The sequence below is a fragment of the Microplitis mediator genome, chromosome 7 (assembly GCF_029852145.1).
Source record: "Microplitis mediator isolate UGA2020A chromosome 7, iyMicMedi2.1, whole genome shotgun sequence".
NCBI classification, from domain to species: Eukaryota; Metazoa; Arthropoda; class Insecta; order Hymenoptera; family Braconidae; genus Microplitis; species Microplitis mediator.
The window spans coordinates 8,978,603-8,993,150 of record NC_079975.1 but is presented as its reverse complement, the minus strand read 5'-3'; the positions used below and the strand labels follow the sequence as shown (position 1 = coordinate 8,993,150).

General features: G+C 30.7%; 1 protein-coding gene across 4 annotated transcripts; it reads right to left on the bottom strand.

Moving 5' to 3' along the window:
- Window positions 1-905: 905 nt before the first annotated feature.
- On the bottom strand, window positions 906-14,179 carry LOC130671114 (uncharacterized). Of its 4 annotated transcripts, none has more exons than XM_057474821.1 (5): window positions 14,030-14,179; window positions 12,404-12,547; window positions 9,126-9,167; window positions 9,009-9,061; window positions 906-1,152 (listed from the first exon to the last, which is right to left on the bottom strand). In XM_057474821.1, the coding sequence occupies exons 1-5, from the start codon at window positions 14,078-14,080 to the stop codon at window positions 1,074-1,076; spliced, it is 369 nt and encodes a 122-aa protein (XP_057330804.1). In that variant the 5' UTR covers window positions 14,081-14,179; the 3' UTR covers window positions 906-1,073. The 4 variants fall into 4 exon arrangements, with proteins under 4 accessions (XP_057330804.1, XP_057330801.1, XP_057330805.1 ...); XM_057474822.1 differs by lacking the exon at window positions 906-1,152 and adding an exon at window positions 2,712-2,950; XM_057474818.1 differs by having other exon boundaries at window positions 912-1,152; window positions 9,009-9,167.
- Window positions 14,180-14,548: the final 369 nt, after the last annotated feature.

The window sequence follows — 14,548 nt, the reverse complement described above, 5'->3', positions numbered from 1 at the left end:
GAAAAAAAAAATAAATGTAAAAATATTTATTAGAAATTAAATAATAAATGAAAATAACTTCAATTCTGGATGTCCCCTCTATCGGCCTAGCTCTCCCCTCTATCAGCCTGCCTAGACCCCCTTTATCGGCCACCTTATAGATAAAATTTTAGCTCATCGGATGTATATAATTTATTTACATCTATTCTTAATATTTATATTCATTTTGAAACATAACTTAATCAATTTGTTCATTTATTTTGATATTAACAAATTAAATTGACTATTTTACATATAAATGCTGATAACCTTAAAAAAAAATATAACTAAGGTGGCCGATAATGCATACAGAGGTAACTTTCTTGTATCTATATTCGGCCACCCTATTTTTAATATAAACTAGGCAAAAATCATTAAATTTTTAACTCTTAAAATTACTATGCAACGAGCTAATGAGATTACAAAAAAAAATCGGACTTTTATCGTTGTTTTTAATTAGTAATAGATTATTGAAAAAACAAGAAACCTTAACCAACCTGATAAGAAATCACTAGAAATCGCATCTGATGCACAACTATTTTTTTTTTAATTATAAAATGAATTTTTACAATAATCAGAGTATGTTGAATCTAAACTAGATTAATTTCATTTTTTTTTTAAACTATTTATGCATGAATACGTATACTTATGAGGGAAATATATCGATTTTTCGATTAAGTGGCCGATAAAGGAGGCCTGGCCGATAAAGGGGTCACTTACCTTAATGCTGATAATACGCGTCACAAAGGAAGGCTAACTGTCTGCCAATAAGCAATTCTGTAGAAACTTTGACCTAATGCTTCTTACGCAAGTATCTTCGCGAAATGTCACATCAAATGTATTGAGGATATTTTGTGGAATTATCTCGCCCCAGAATTCATAAGGATTAAGAAAGCTATTAGAGTAGTTATTTTTATTAGAATCCATGATTACACAACGAAAAATAAGTAATTATCATAATAGTGCCTGTCCAAAAAATAACTTTACGTTTTAACTAACTTTGGTGAATGTTTGGCATAGTAATAATATTTTCTCCTCATATGATAGAGTCATATTCAGCATGTATTGACCAGCTTGCGCTGTATCTGGTAATGTTTCTGTTGTAAATATATAACCTTCGGTTCCATAATGACCCTAGAAAGTGTTAGAATTAAGATTAAAACATTATATAACAATGAGATTCCTAGATATGAGTAACAAGAATCAATACTGAATTTTGAAAAACGATTTTAGTTGAAGATGTGTTCAGTATCCAATCAATCATTATGTCTTGTGTCAAAAATTGATTCCATTCCCAGGAAAAAATATTTTTAGAAAATTTGAGAAAATTATATCAAATTTTATAAGATTTCACAGCAAAATTTTATAGAAATTCATACAATTTTATAGAATTGTATAAAATTTTATAAAGTTTTACACGATTTTATAAAATTATATAAAATTTTATACACAATTTTATAAGACTGTACAGTGAAATTTTATATAGTAAGATCTGAGTAAGGGAAGTAATAAGTACCCGACTAGAATTTCTTCCTGATTTGCCTAAAGTACCATAAGGACCTTGTCAGGTTCATATAAGGTTTGCCTTATTAGGGCAAACCTGACGAGTTCCTGATCAGGACCTTATTCAAAGAAAAGTTATCCCACCCCTTTAAATATTTCATTTATAGGCTAAAAATTAAACAAAGTACAAAAGAATATTATATAAAAATCACTTTTTCATCAATAAAAATCATGTTTACTTTCTCTAATTAATGCTCTCAATACAATAGATAACAATCTCGATCGAATTAAAATTCTTTTAATTTTTTATTTCAATTTAATATTTGAAAAAAAAAAAATTACTAATAACGTAATCCTGATAAGGATTTGATAAGAATATCCTGGTAAGGTCCTGATAAGGCAATCCCGATGAGGACCTCATGGGCCTTAAGCGTTACATCCATATCAGGATCCTTGTCAGGATACCCTGATCGGGACCTTATTTGAAATAAGATTAACCCGATAAGGGCCTCGTCAGGTCCTTATAAAAAATTCTAGTTGGGTAAATGAAATTTTATAAAATTGAATTAAATTTTTTAACATTTCATAAAACTTTAGGGACTTTGATGTCATTATTGCATCTAGTGTGAAATAGCAATTTGTAAAACTTGATAGAATTTCACACAATTTTGTAAAATTTTATACAGTTTAAAACATTATAAAAATTGTCATATGACAACTGTATGTATAAGGTTTTATCTGCACGGAAAGAAAAAAATGGGAATTTTTCCAATTTTACATGGGGAAAATTCCTTTGTTGGCATTGTAAGTTTTACTATGTCAACATATGAATTGTAACTATGTCACATAGTAAATTTTGCTTTGTTACATTGGAATTATTCCTATATTGAAAATGTAAATTTTCCCATATCAACATTGGAAAAATAACTATGTAATATAGGAACAATTCCAATGTTAACATGGAAAAAATTCCCATGCTAACATGGGAACAATTCCCATGTCAACATGGGGAAATTTCCCATGTTAACATAGGAAAAATGCCCATGTTAACATGGGAAAAATTCCCATGTTAACAAAGTAGAAATTTCCATGTATATAAAAGTAAAATATTTGTAAATTGATGTATTTTTTACGTAAGTTATTAAGTTAATCAAAATTAATGAATTGAATTGATGATTATATAGGGGAAGAGAGGGAGGCAAAATGGGTCCCTTAAGAAAAAAATTTTCAAATCCTCAGTTTTTTTTACTTGTTTTACTTTTTATTATTCCCTTGCCAAGTATTTAATCTTAATTTGTTCTGTCCATTGAAAATAAAAACTTGAAAAATGTGGGGTAAAATAGGCCCCCCTTAAAAAATTTCTAAAATGTGAGTTTTTCAGCTTGTTTCACTTCTTTTTTCCTTTTGCTGAGTTTCTGGTGTTAATTTGCTGTGTCGATCAAAATTAAAAAATCCTGTAAAGTTGGGTAAAACAGTCCTCCAACAAAACTCAATGTATGTTTCTTGCTTGCTTTATGTTATGAAACTTTTTGCTATGTATTTAGTATAAAAAAGAGTTGATACACTGTAAAAAATCGGTCTATAAGTTGACCCTGCGGGCCAGCCCCAAAACTTCCCGCTGTTTTCGAGCTCGTTGAGCTCGAAAACACTATTGTGAATACATTTTCAAGCTCTTCGAGTTCGCAAATACTTTTGTATGCCATTGTTTTGTAAAAAACCATTTTTTAGCATTTCTTTCTCCCACGATATCTCGCGAACGAATTAACCGATTTTGATGGTTGAGGCGGCAATCGACGCGTTTTGTCAAGTTCTAAAGCTGATCAAATTTTGGATTCGATTTATCGAGTCGTTCTTGAGATATTTTAGGAAAAATAAAAAAAAATATTTTTTTTAATTCTTTCGACAACGGTTTCTCTTGAACGAATGAACCGATTTTGATGGTTGAGGTGGCATTCGACGCGGCTTATAAAGCTCTAGAGCCCAGTCCATTTTGAAATCAATCTATCGAGCACATTAAAAGTTATCAAAAAAAAAACATTTTTCAAAAAACTTTATTTTCAGAATATCTCTGAACGAGCCCTACCGATCAAGCTCAATTTTCTTTCGGCTTCAAGATATTGACAATCCGCGTCGAATGACACCTTAAAGTTCGAAATCGGTTCATCCGTTCAAAAGATACAAGTATTTACATACGTACGTACGTACATACATACATACATACACTCGGACATCATCGTGAAATTAGTCAGAATAGCTCCCTCGGACCTCAAAACGTCGACATCTGATGGAAATTCGATTTTCGTAAATCGGACCGAAACCAATAACTTCCCGAATTTTTGAAAAATTACAATTTTCTTAGCGGGAAGTTAAAAATCCGGAGTGAATTCGGATTTAATTTCAATCCGAATACATTCACTCCGCCACTCGGAGTTCCGGAGTTTTAAAAAAAATTACTCCGCATGCGGAGTGAATTGGGAGTTTCTTTTATTTCACTACCAATTCACTCCGGTCCGGAGTTTTAATACTTAAATAAACTTATATTAATTTATATTAAAATGTTAAACAATGTGTTTGCGTGCATGTGTGTGTTCGGGTGTGTGCGGGTGTTTGTGTGTGTGTGCGAATGTGTGCTTGTGTGTGTTCGGATGTGTGCGAATGTGTGTGCAGGTGTGTGTGCGTGTGTGCAAATGTGTGCGTGCGTATCAGCTGATCAATAATGTAATACGCGAGTTTTTACTTCAATTTTATTGAGTGGAGTAATTTATTATTAATAATATTTTTAAAACTCCTCCCCGGAGTGAATTTCACTCCGGAGGAATTAAATTAATAAAAAATTATCTATTCTGCGAAAACTCCCCTGCGGAGTGAATTTCACTCCGAGGGGAGTGAAAAATTAAAAATTAATTCACTCCGCATTCACTCCGGATTTAATCCGCATTCACTCCACGAATTTTTTACAGTGTAGTGAAGATTTAGACCTTAAAATAACTTAATTCAAAGTTTTCTGTTGAATTACTATTCAATCATTTCTGTTACAAAAATTTTAGGAACCCGTTTGGCTAAAAAATATTTTTCGGTATTCAAAGTCTAAGCCCATTTATTCATGTTAAAAATTTGGGTGGGGGGGGGAGGCATTTTGGCCCCAAATATTTTGAGGCATCCAAAATTTTAGGGGGCCCATTTTGCCCCCTCTTCCCCTACTCGTTTATATTAATCGAATTTATAAAGACGTTTGTTGTTTGGTAGGTGCTACAAACAAATTTTAATTAAATTACACAAAATTTTTTCAGAAACTTTGAAATTCTATTTTCGTAAATCTTAAAACCTTCACAGATCCCTATTTTATCGCTTTAAGGCCTAAATGATAAAAACGACCAAAAAATTTGGTATTTTAGTGATTTCAGCTTCTTGTGGACTTTTCCCATGCAACATTGCAATTTTTCCTACGTTGACATGGGAATTTTTCCCATGCCATCATGGATATTTTTACTATGTAAACATAGGAATATTTACTATGTTAACAGAGGAATTTTTTCCTTGTCAACATGGGAAAAATTCCCATGTCAACATAGAAGAAATTACTTCAGTAACATGGGAAAAATTCCTATACTGACATGGTAAAAATACCCATGTCAATAAAGGAATTTCAGCAATGTTAACAGAGTAATTTTTCCATTTCTACATGGAAATTTTGCCAATGGCAACATGGAAGATATTCCTATTATATATGGGTGAAATTCCCATAAAATATGGTTATATTCCCATTTTTCCCTAGTAAAATTTCCCATGTTGATAAAGTAAAATTAGCCATGTCAACAAGGGAATTTCTCCTAAGTAAAATTGTAAAAATTCCCATGTTTTTCTTTCCGTGTGATTTTACTGTAAAATTTATTAAAATGTTATAGAAACATTGTCCCCGACACCTTATTACTAGTCAAAAACAGAACTTGATCTAAACTAAGTCACGATTTAAGGTGATCAAGTCTGAATCAAGTTTTATTTTTGACCCGGGTATGCAGGTGTTTGTGAATCACGAATTCGCTAGTAGTTGTTTGCAGCATCGGCTTCGCCTTGGTCAACAATTACATGTGATCTGAGACATTTCTTATACTTTACTGCCAAAGGTATGTATACTATTTAATGCTTCTGAATCGCCCTTGTGGGCATTTAACATTGCAAATCGTTTATCTTAAGGGGCAACGGTAACGGATTTTTAATTCAATTTAATTCACGGACAAACACTGGAAACCTAAAATAGAAAGTCTTTAGCGTTTTTGAAAACCTTAGCAGTGCTAAAAATTTCGTATTTTCAAAAATTCTGATTCGTCTCCGAGAAAAATTGTTTTAAAATTCTCAATTACTCTACGAATGCAACAGACGTAGTCCCATTTATTTTTCGGAGTGTGAGGAAAAAGTCCGGTAGCGTTCCTCTTTAATCAGGAAGTAGCATTTTTGTAGTTACATTCTCTGATGAAAAAATATTAATGAAAAACGAGTGGACTAGAATTTTTGCACACTAATGCTTTAGTACCATTAGTGCGTTTAGAGGTCTTGGTATTTTCAGTGTTATGAGCGTAATGCACTTATTCCTTCGTATCGATGTGTAACGAAGTTGAAATAATTTGAGTTGAGCCCATTTTTTTTTCTGTTTTATTTTAAATATTGAATTTATTAATTTTTTTTAACTTCCCACTAAGAAAATCGATGATTTTCAAAAATTTCGGGAAATTATTATTTTCACCCCGATTTGCGAAAATCGGAATTTCATCAGATGTCGACGTTTTGAGGTCCTATAAGAAGCTATTCTGACTATGTTAGGAATAATGTCCGAGTGTCTGTGTGTGTGTATGTGTGTGTGTGATCGGTCTATAACTTTTTAACTAATGAACCGATTTGGATGGTTAAGGCGATAATCGTAAGAGCTCGTTGGCCATCAACTTTTCTGAATATTTCAGATCATTTGATCAAGTAGACTCGAAAAAATTGACGAATTACGAAAAAAAAATTTTTTTTTTAGTTTTTTATTGATTTCTCAGAAACGAGTTGAACGATCGACTTCAAAATCTGATCAGCTCTAGAACTCAATAAAACACGTCGATTGCTGCCTCAACCATTAAAATCGGTTACATCGTTCGCGAGATATCGTGGGAGAAAGATATGCTAAAACACGGTTTTTTTCGATAACAATGGCATACAAAAGTATTTTCGAGCTCGAAGAGCTCGAAAATGTATTCACGACAAAGTTTTCGGGCTCAAGTAGCTCGAAAACAGCGGGAAGTTTTAGGGCTGGCCCGCAGGGTCAACCGATAGACAGATTTTTTATTTTTGTGATCAATTTAGCTATAAATCTACTTTTTTGCTTAATATCATTCAAAAAATGAAAAAAAATGAATTCGTTAACGTTTGAACTTTCCTTCAATTTCTTGTGCGAAATCGCCGTCATGAAACTGTATATTTCTTTGTGCGTTTCACATACACTGCAAAAAATCCGGAGTTTTCAAAAAAATTACTCCACATGCGGAGTGAATTGGGAGTTTTTTTTAGCGGAGTGATGCGGATTTTATTTCACTCCCACTTCACTCCGGTCCGGAGTTTTAACATTTAAATTAATTTATAGTAAACTGTTAAACAGCGTGTGTGTGCGAGTGCAAGTGCGTGCGTGCGGGTGTCTGTGTGTGCGTGCGTGAGTGCGCGTGCGAGTGTGCAAATGTGTGCGTGTGTGTGTTCGGGTGTGTGCGTTTATGCGAATGTTTTCGTGTGTGTGTGCGTGTGTCTGATCGGGTGTGTGCGTTTGTGCGTGTGTGCGTGCGTGTGTTTGGGTGTGTGCGTATGTTTGTGCATGTGTCTGATCGGGTGTGCGCATGTGTGCGTGTGTGCGAATATATGCGTGTGTGTGTGCGTATCGGTTGATCAGTACTGTAATACGCGAATTTTTATTTCGATTTTACTTAGTGGAGTTATATTTTATCAATAATACACGGAAAAAAGCGCAGCTCAAAATTAGCTAATAATTATAGTCGTCAAATAAAAATTACTTTCCTAAGAGAAATTTACAATCCCAAACCAAAAATTACTATTATCAATGGAAAATTACATTTTTTTGTTGATTCTTACAATCAGTATTGTAAATTTTACGATTTGTAAAAGTTATAATACAGATTAGCAAAAATTGAATAAAGAATGGTAATAATCCATAATTATTTTACAACGATCGTTCTGGAAATAACAATATTCAAAAATCTCTTTGATAATATTACAATTCTTCGTTAAAAACATTTGTAAGTGTATAAATTGAATATTACAATTCATTAAAAATAAATTACTATAAAACTTATATTTCTTTTTATCTATTCCATAAAATTCAGTAGATAAAATAAAAAATATTAGTATAGAGTAGATAGTGATTTTCATTTGGAAACAACAGAAAAGTCACTCATGACTCAAGTTATGTTTACATGAATTTCGCGAAAATTATTCATTTATATCCCGATTATTACAATTTGTAAGATTATTAATTTTATTTTATAACATTTTAAAACTATTACTGAAAACATTGTAAAAAGAACTCAGGTATTCTAAAAATTATAATATCAAATAAATTTTGTTAAAGTATTGCAGTTTTTAAAACATCGATAACGTGAATTGCTACTTAGCGGGTAAAAATTACTATTTGCCATTGTGACTTTTAATGCGTAAGATATAATATAGAGGTCATTGTATTTTATTTATATTTGGCATATACTTTGAGATATTGGAAGGGTACCTGTAGCCGAGTGGTTAGCATGCTTGCACTTAAACTGGAATATTCGGAAGGCGTAGGTTCGAATCCCACAGTGGTAAAAAAAAAAAAAGATGGTGGATTTTAAATTGGTATTGAGATATATACATTTATATATATACAGATAAATTCCGACAGTATGTATATATATATATATGTTGGAAAAAAAATTTATTATTACACACAAGGAGACAATTTTTACTATCTGGATTAGTAAAAATTCAATAGCAGTCTCAGTGAAAGTTTTATTCTAAGATACATTTTTTACTAAATCAAATGGTAAATTTTATTGAATGCTTTAGTTTTGTACTCTAAAACTGAAAGTAATTTTACTTATAATTTAGTAATTCATAGGATTAAGCGATTATAATTTTTACTCATTTAAAAGGAAAATTTCCACATTATTGGACCGTTTCAAGTTTGCCTCGGCGAAATAGTAATTTTTATTTGAAAATTAACGAATATTACCAGATTTTTTTCTCCGTGTACTTTTAAAACTTCCCTCCGGAGTGAATTTCACTCCGAGGGGAGTGAATAATTAAAAATTCATTCCCTCCGCATTCACTCCGAATTTAATCCGCATTCACTCCGCGAATTTTTTACAGTGTATGTAAAATATTTTATAATTTTAATCCTAATAAATATTATTATCTGAAGAATGAATATCACTCGCTTTGGCTTTTGTGTTTTCAAAGGTGTTATAACTTACAATTTCCGGTGGACAGTGGTCTTCAGAAAATCCAATTGCACTAAGAAAAGGACCTGCCAAAATAGGGTCCTCTATTAAATCACACAAGTCCACCGTTTGGTCAATTCCAGTACTCACAACATATTCTCCCATTGATGCTCCTAGTATTGTGAAACGTGCCTAAAATTGATGAACAGATTATTTTTTTGATTCATGAGCTACAAAGCTTATATACACGAAAGAAATATCGTCAGAGTGAGTATACGTATCGCTATTCTGGCTATACGCTGTATAGGGTAGAGGTACCATTTGTGGCCACTGCTCCATTTTTGGACATTTATTACTTTATTTTAATTAATGAAAAAGTGTAAAATAAAATTTCTATTTTAATAGTGGGATAAAAGTATCTCTGAAGAAACTAAAAAAAATCATTATGGTTTTGCGTATTTTACAAAATATTTTATTAAAATTTTTCAAGTGTCCAAAACTGGCCCTAAAGTGACCAAAAACGGTACCTCTACCCTACTCAACTTACTTACTGATACGCTGTATAGCCAATTCAGCTATACAGAGTTTCCTCACAGTGGATCATCAAAATGACGATCCATATCCTTATTTTAGGCATTTTATGAATCTCTGATATGACTATTGCGCAAACTCTGTATTTAGGGAACCGAAAACCGATAACGATGCAACGTATAGCCAATTTAGCTATACGGATCCTCACGCAGGCAGAACAGATACTTATATCAATGAAACTACATATGTTTACAAAGGCTATTTGTCGTATTTTTAAATTAAATAAATGAATGTTCATTGTAACCTAAATGCATATCTTTAATTTAACGATACTATACCCGATAAAAAATGTTTAGATCCAAGCATATATGATTGGATCCAAACAGTCAGATATGCTTGGATCCAAATTTTGGCGCGATCCAAGCGGATCCAAACAGATCTGACAATATCCAAAGAGATCTCACTATATCTGAATATATCCAAACAGATCTTAAAATATCAAAAGAGATCCAAACAGATCTCACTATATTTACGAATACATAAGTGTATCCAAGCAGATCTGCGTAAATGTCGATCTTTAAAGAAATCTACTAGATTCAAGCACATATATCTAAACAAGTTTCACTACATTCTAATGAATGCATGTATAAATATATTATACTTTAGACCATTCTAAAAACAATATCTACTCACATCTTGGATCTTATTGATATTACCTCTTAATGCTTTTGATGAACCTATGTATAACATATATTAAAAGTCAATTGATATTTAAGTAAAAAAAATAGATGAATACTTTTGAAACATTGATGAAACTGATTTATTTTATCTATTCCTTACAATATCAAATTTGTGATTTAAATAACGTATATATCAAAATCAGTAGGAAAAAACAAATTTTTAATTTTCGTATATTACTCAGATATTCGTGTATAATTAGACAAAAAAAACTCTATATTTAATGTCTTCTTCGCAGTAAAACCCCGACAGTTCGACGATTCAGGAGCCTTACCTGTATTTAAATATTATTGGATCTGACCAAATATGACTACATATAGACACACATTTTTGAATATAGTCATAAATTCTTGGATATACGTATATCTGCTTGGATATGAATTATTTTTACATCTATGTACCCACATACATACAGTTGGGTCTGAGCAGATATGTACTTATGTAACTATATGTACTCATATATGCTTGGATATAAGTACATCTGCTTGAATATAAATTTTTATATCTGCTTATATATATTTGGATCTGAGCAGATATACTTATATATGCTTGGATATGCGTATATCTACTTGGATATCAATCTTAATACGTCTCTATACCTGCTTATATATGATTAGATTTGAGCAGATATAATTATATATGCTTATATCTAGCAAGATCAAATATTTGGATGTATTTGGATATAAACAGATATAACGAGATCCAGACATATCTGGTTGGATCCAAACGTTTTTTATCGAGGGATATTGAATATAAATATAATAATAAATTTCTATATTTATAAAAATATCTAACAGATGATGATAAGGAACTGAATGAGTTGAAGGTAGAAGAAGACAGAGGAAAATAGTTGATTTTTCTCAGAATGCATGTTCAAAGAAAGTTTCAATTACTGAGGATGCACCCCCGGGTCAAAAATAAAACTTGATTTAGACTTGGTTTACTAAGTCGAAATTTGGAGCCGTTTTTCACAAGACAAACTCGACTTTTTTTACGGAGGTATGAAATATATTATGTTTTCGCCTTGGTTTAGACTTAACTGGCTTACTTAGTCACGATTTAAGACGAAAAAGTTGAAATCAAGTCGAAACTGACTTGATGTAGACTTATTCGACTTAAATTATAAGTCGAAAAAGTCAGAACTAAGGTGAAATAATTTTTATATATTAAGGCGAAAGTAAAGCGAATAAATGACTTTTTTCGACTTGGTTTAGCAAGAAAGAAGTAATGTGAATGACTATCGTACTAAAGTAAAGACGAATAAGTTAAATCTAAGATGAAAAAAGTTCAAAAAGTTGAAAAAAATTAAACTTAAGTCGAAAAAGTCGAGATCTTATCAACAAATTGTCGGCAAATCGATAACTTCAAAAGAAAATAAGGTGAAGCGAGCCTGAATCAAGTTTTATTTTTGACCCGGGCGCCATCACAAGAAAAGAAGGAGGATGATGATAAACTTTTCTTAAATAATGTCTATATGTTAATTGAGGCTAATTTATTTAATAAAATAAATATTAATTGATACTAATATGTAAAATAATATTAAACTTTCATTAATTTTTTGTTTTTAGTATTTATCATTATAATTATAAACAAAAATTTTAATCTGTTTTTAATCTTATATCGATCAAAATCAAACTAAAATAATAGATAGAACAAGTCTGATTTTGATCTAGATTAGAACAAAAACAGACTACAAATTATTGTAAATAAATCTGAAAATAGTCTAAATAAGAAATAGTAAGGACAAACTAGATTAAAATTCACATATTAAATAAATAGAAAAATAAAAAATTGAATAAAAATAACTTAAAATTTTTAGTTGATTTAAAACAGATCAAATTTTTCGACCCAGGTGGAATTCCCCACATACAGCTATAAGAATCTATCGGATTTTTTAAGCAGAGAAATCTGTGGTGAAACGCAACAAATTGTATCATATTATAATTAATATCTGTTAAATATTTACTGGCGTAAGGAAAATCTTGAGTATTATTGCTCTCTAAAAATGAATTAGTGAAATTCTCGCGAATCAGTGGATAGTTACTATTTCTACAGCTATAAGTATACCACTAATTTCACTGATTCATTTTTAGGGAGTGAATAAAAAAAAAAAAATAATATGAGTAATAACGATAATAATAATGCGAAACAATAATTACTTCAGTTTCTATCGGAAGTCGTTTAATTATCGTGATGTTTGAAAACAATGCATTCTGATCATTTACAAAAGCTTCAGGTTCTAAGAAATATTCCTTATCGTAGAAGGGACAATCGGTGTCCTCGAAAACGACATCTATGGCTCCCTAAAAAAATTATATTAAGAACAATATATTTACTGCAAAAAAAAAGAACAAATGTGAGTACACAGAAAAAAATTTCAGTTAATTGATGATGCTAACATCGTAATTTTTCCTATTGATCATTGTAGTGATGGACTATACCTTTAAAATCATAATTTTTACGATTTAAGATTCTAAACTTTATTTGAAATAATACTACCCACTAATAACACAGAGTATTAAGCTCTTTACTATAAATTGCGAGGTGAACATCGTGAAATTTGAGAATATAGTGTAATAGAAATTTTAAATAAAAGTATAAAATAATAATCGCTCGGATGGGTGCAGGATTCGAACACGAAACTTTTCGAGTGCAATCTGACTGACGCCTTGTATTGGACCGCTCGGCAACAGAAGTACTCTCAATTTCAGAGAGTGTTAAAATCCACATAAACCATATAAAAAAACAGTAAAAATACAGTCTCTATTTAAAAATTACTATGCTCTCTAAACATGAATTAGTGGAAATTTCATTAATTACGTTAGTGAACCAGTATTCACTTCATAATCAGTGTATTTAAATAACAAATTAGTGAATTCTCACTAATAAATTTAGTACTATAATTTTCACTAGCAAATTAGTGATTTTCACTACTGAACTAGCGATATTTTCATAATTTCTACAAGTGAAACTGTTATTTACTTCTTAATTTATGAATTTCACAATTTCACTAGTAACTTTAACTAGCAAATAATTAAATATTTTACTAGATATAAATATAATTAATAATTATGGTGCTATTTTTAAAAATTTTAATAAAAAACTTTCAAAATAAAAAAAAAATAGAAGTACAGAACTATAATATATTTATATGAAAAGTACGTCAATCATAACATTACGGATTTTTTATTTCTTTATCAGTTATTGTTTGGTATCATAACCAATATACTATTTACACTCACGCGATCACATGCGTGGGTCAACGCAGTGGATAGCATCAAAATCTTTGAATCAGAAGGATGCAGGTTCGAACCCAGTAGTCACCGGGATTTTTTCATCAATCAACATCATGTACACCTCCTCTAAGTAATGATTCTAATACATTAATTACATTTCGGATCTAATTACAAGAGTCTTATATTTTTTTTCGCAATATAATATTTTTTTTCACCTATGAAATCAGTGGATTCGCATATTCACTTTTCAATTTCGTGAATTCTTATATTCACTTATTAAATCAGTGAATTCTAATATTCACATATTCATTTAGTGAATATTCACTAATTCTGCGTAGTACGATTGTAGCATTGGCAATTAGTGAATATTCACTTGAAATTAGTGAAAAATCACTAGTTCATATTTAGAGAGTAGTAAATTTTGAAGTAAGACATTTGAAAGTTGATGTTTGTTAGAGTATAGTACAAGATTAAGTTTATATCATAAATTTTAATGGAATTTTCTTTCCATGTAGAATAAAAAGTTGGTATTATAATTAAATAAATTACCTGTATGCCAAACGATTGAGTGATGACAACTAGAGTGATTAGTAACATCATATTTTCTTTCGTGTAAACTGTTATACCTTCGAAGATTACGATACTTATGAGCCACAAAATCGTAATCAGCCTGTTATATTATAACGAGAGAGAGACTTTAATTAGAGCAAAAATTCCAGGCCACCGGTGACGTAAGTATACACTAAGCTATCGTCACAAAATCAATCAACAACAATGTAAAAATGTGATGTAAAAACAATACAAAGTTAGTAATCAGTGAATCAATCTTTTTCTGAAGTCCGCGTGCAGCCATAATTATATATTAAGGACAAATATTGTCCGGAAATTCAAAACTTATCTCATATCTTATTTGATTGAAAGACGAATAATAATAATAATAATAATAATAATAACAATCTATTGGATTTCCTGAGAACATTTCTGCTTAGTATATAATTATTGCTGCACACGGATTTCAAGACAAAACTGATTCACTGATTATTTACTTTGTATTGGTTTTATATCTCC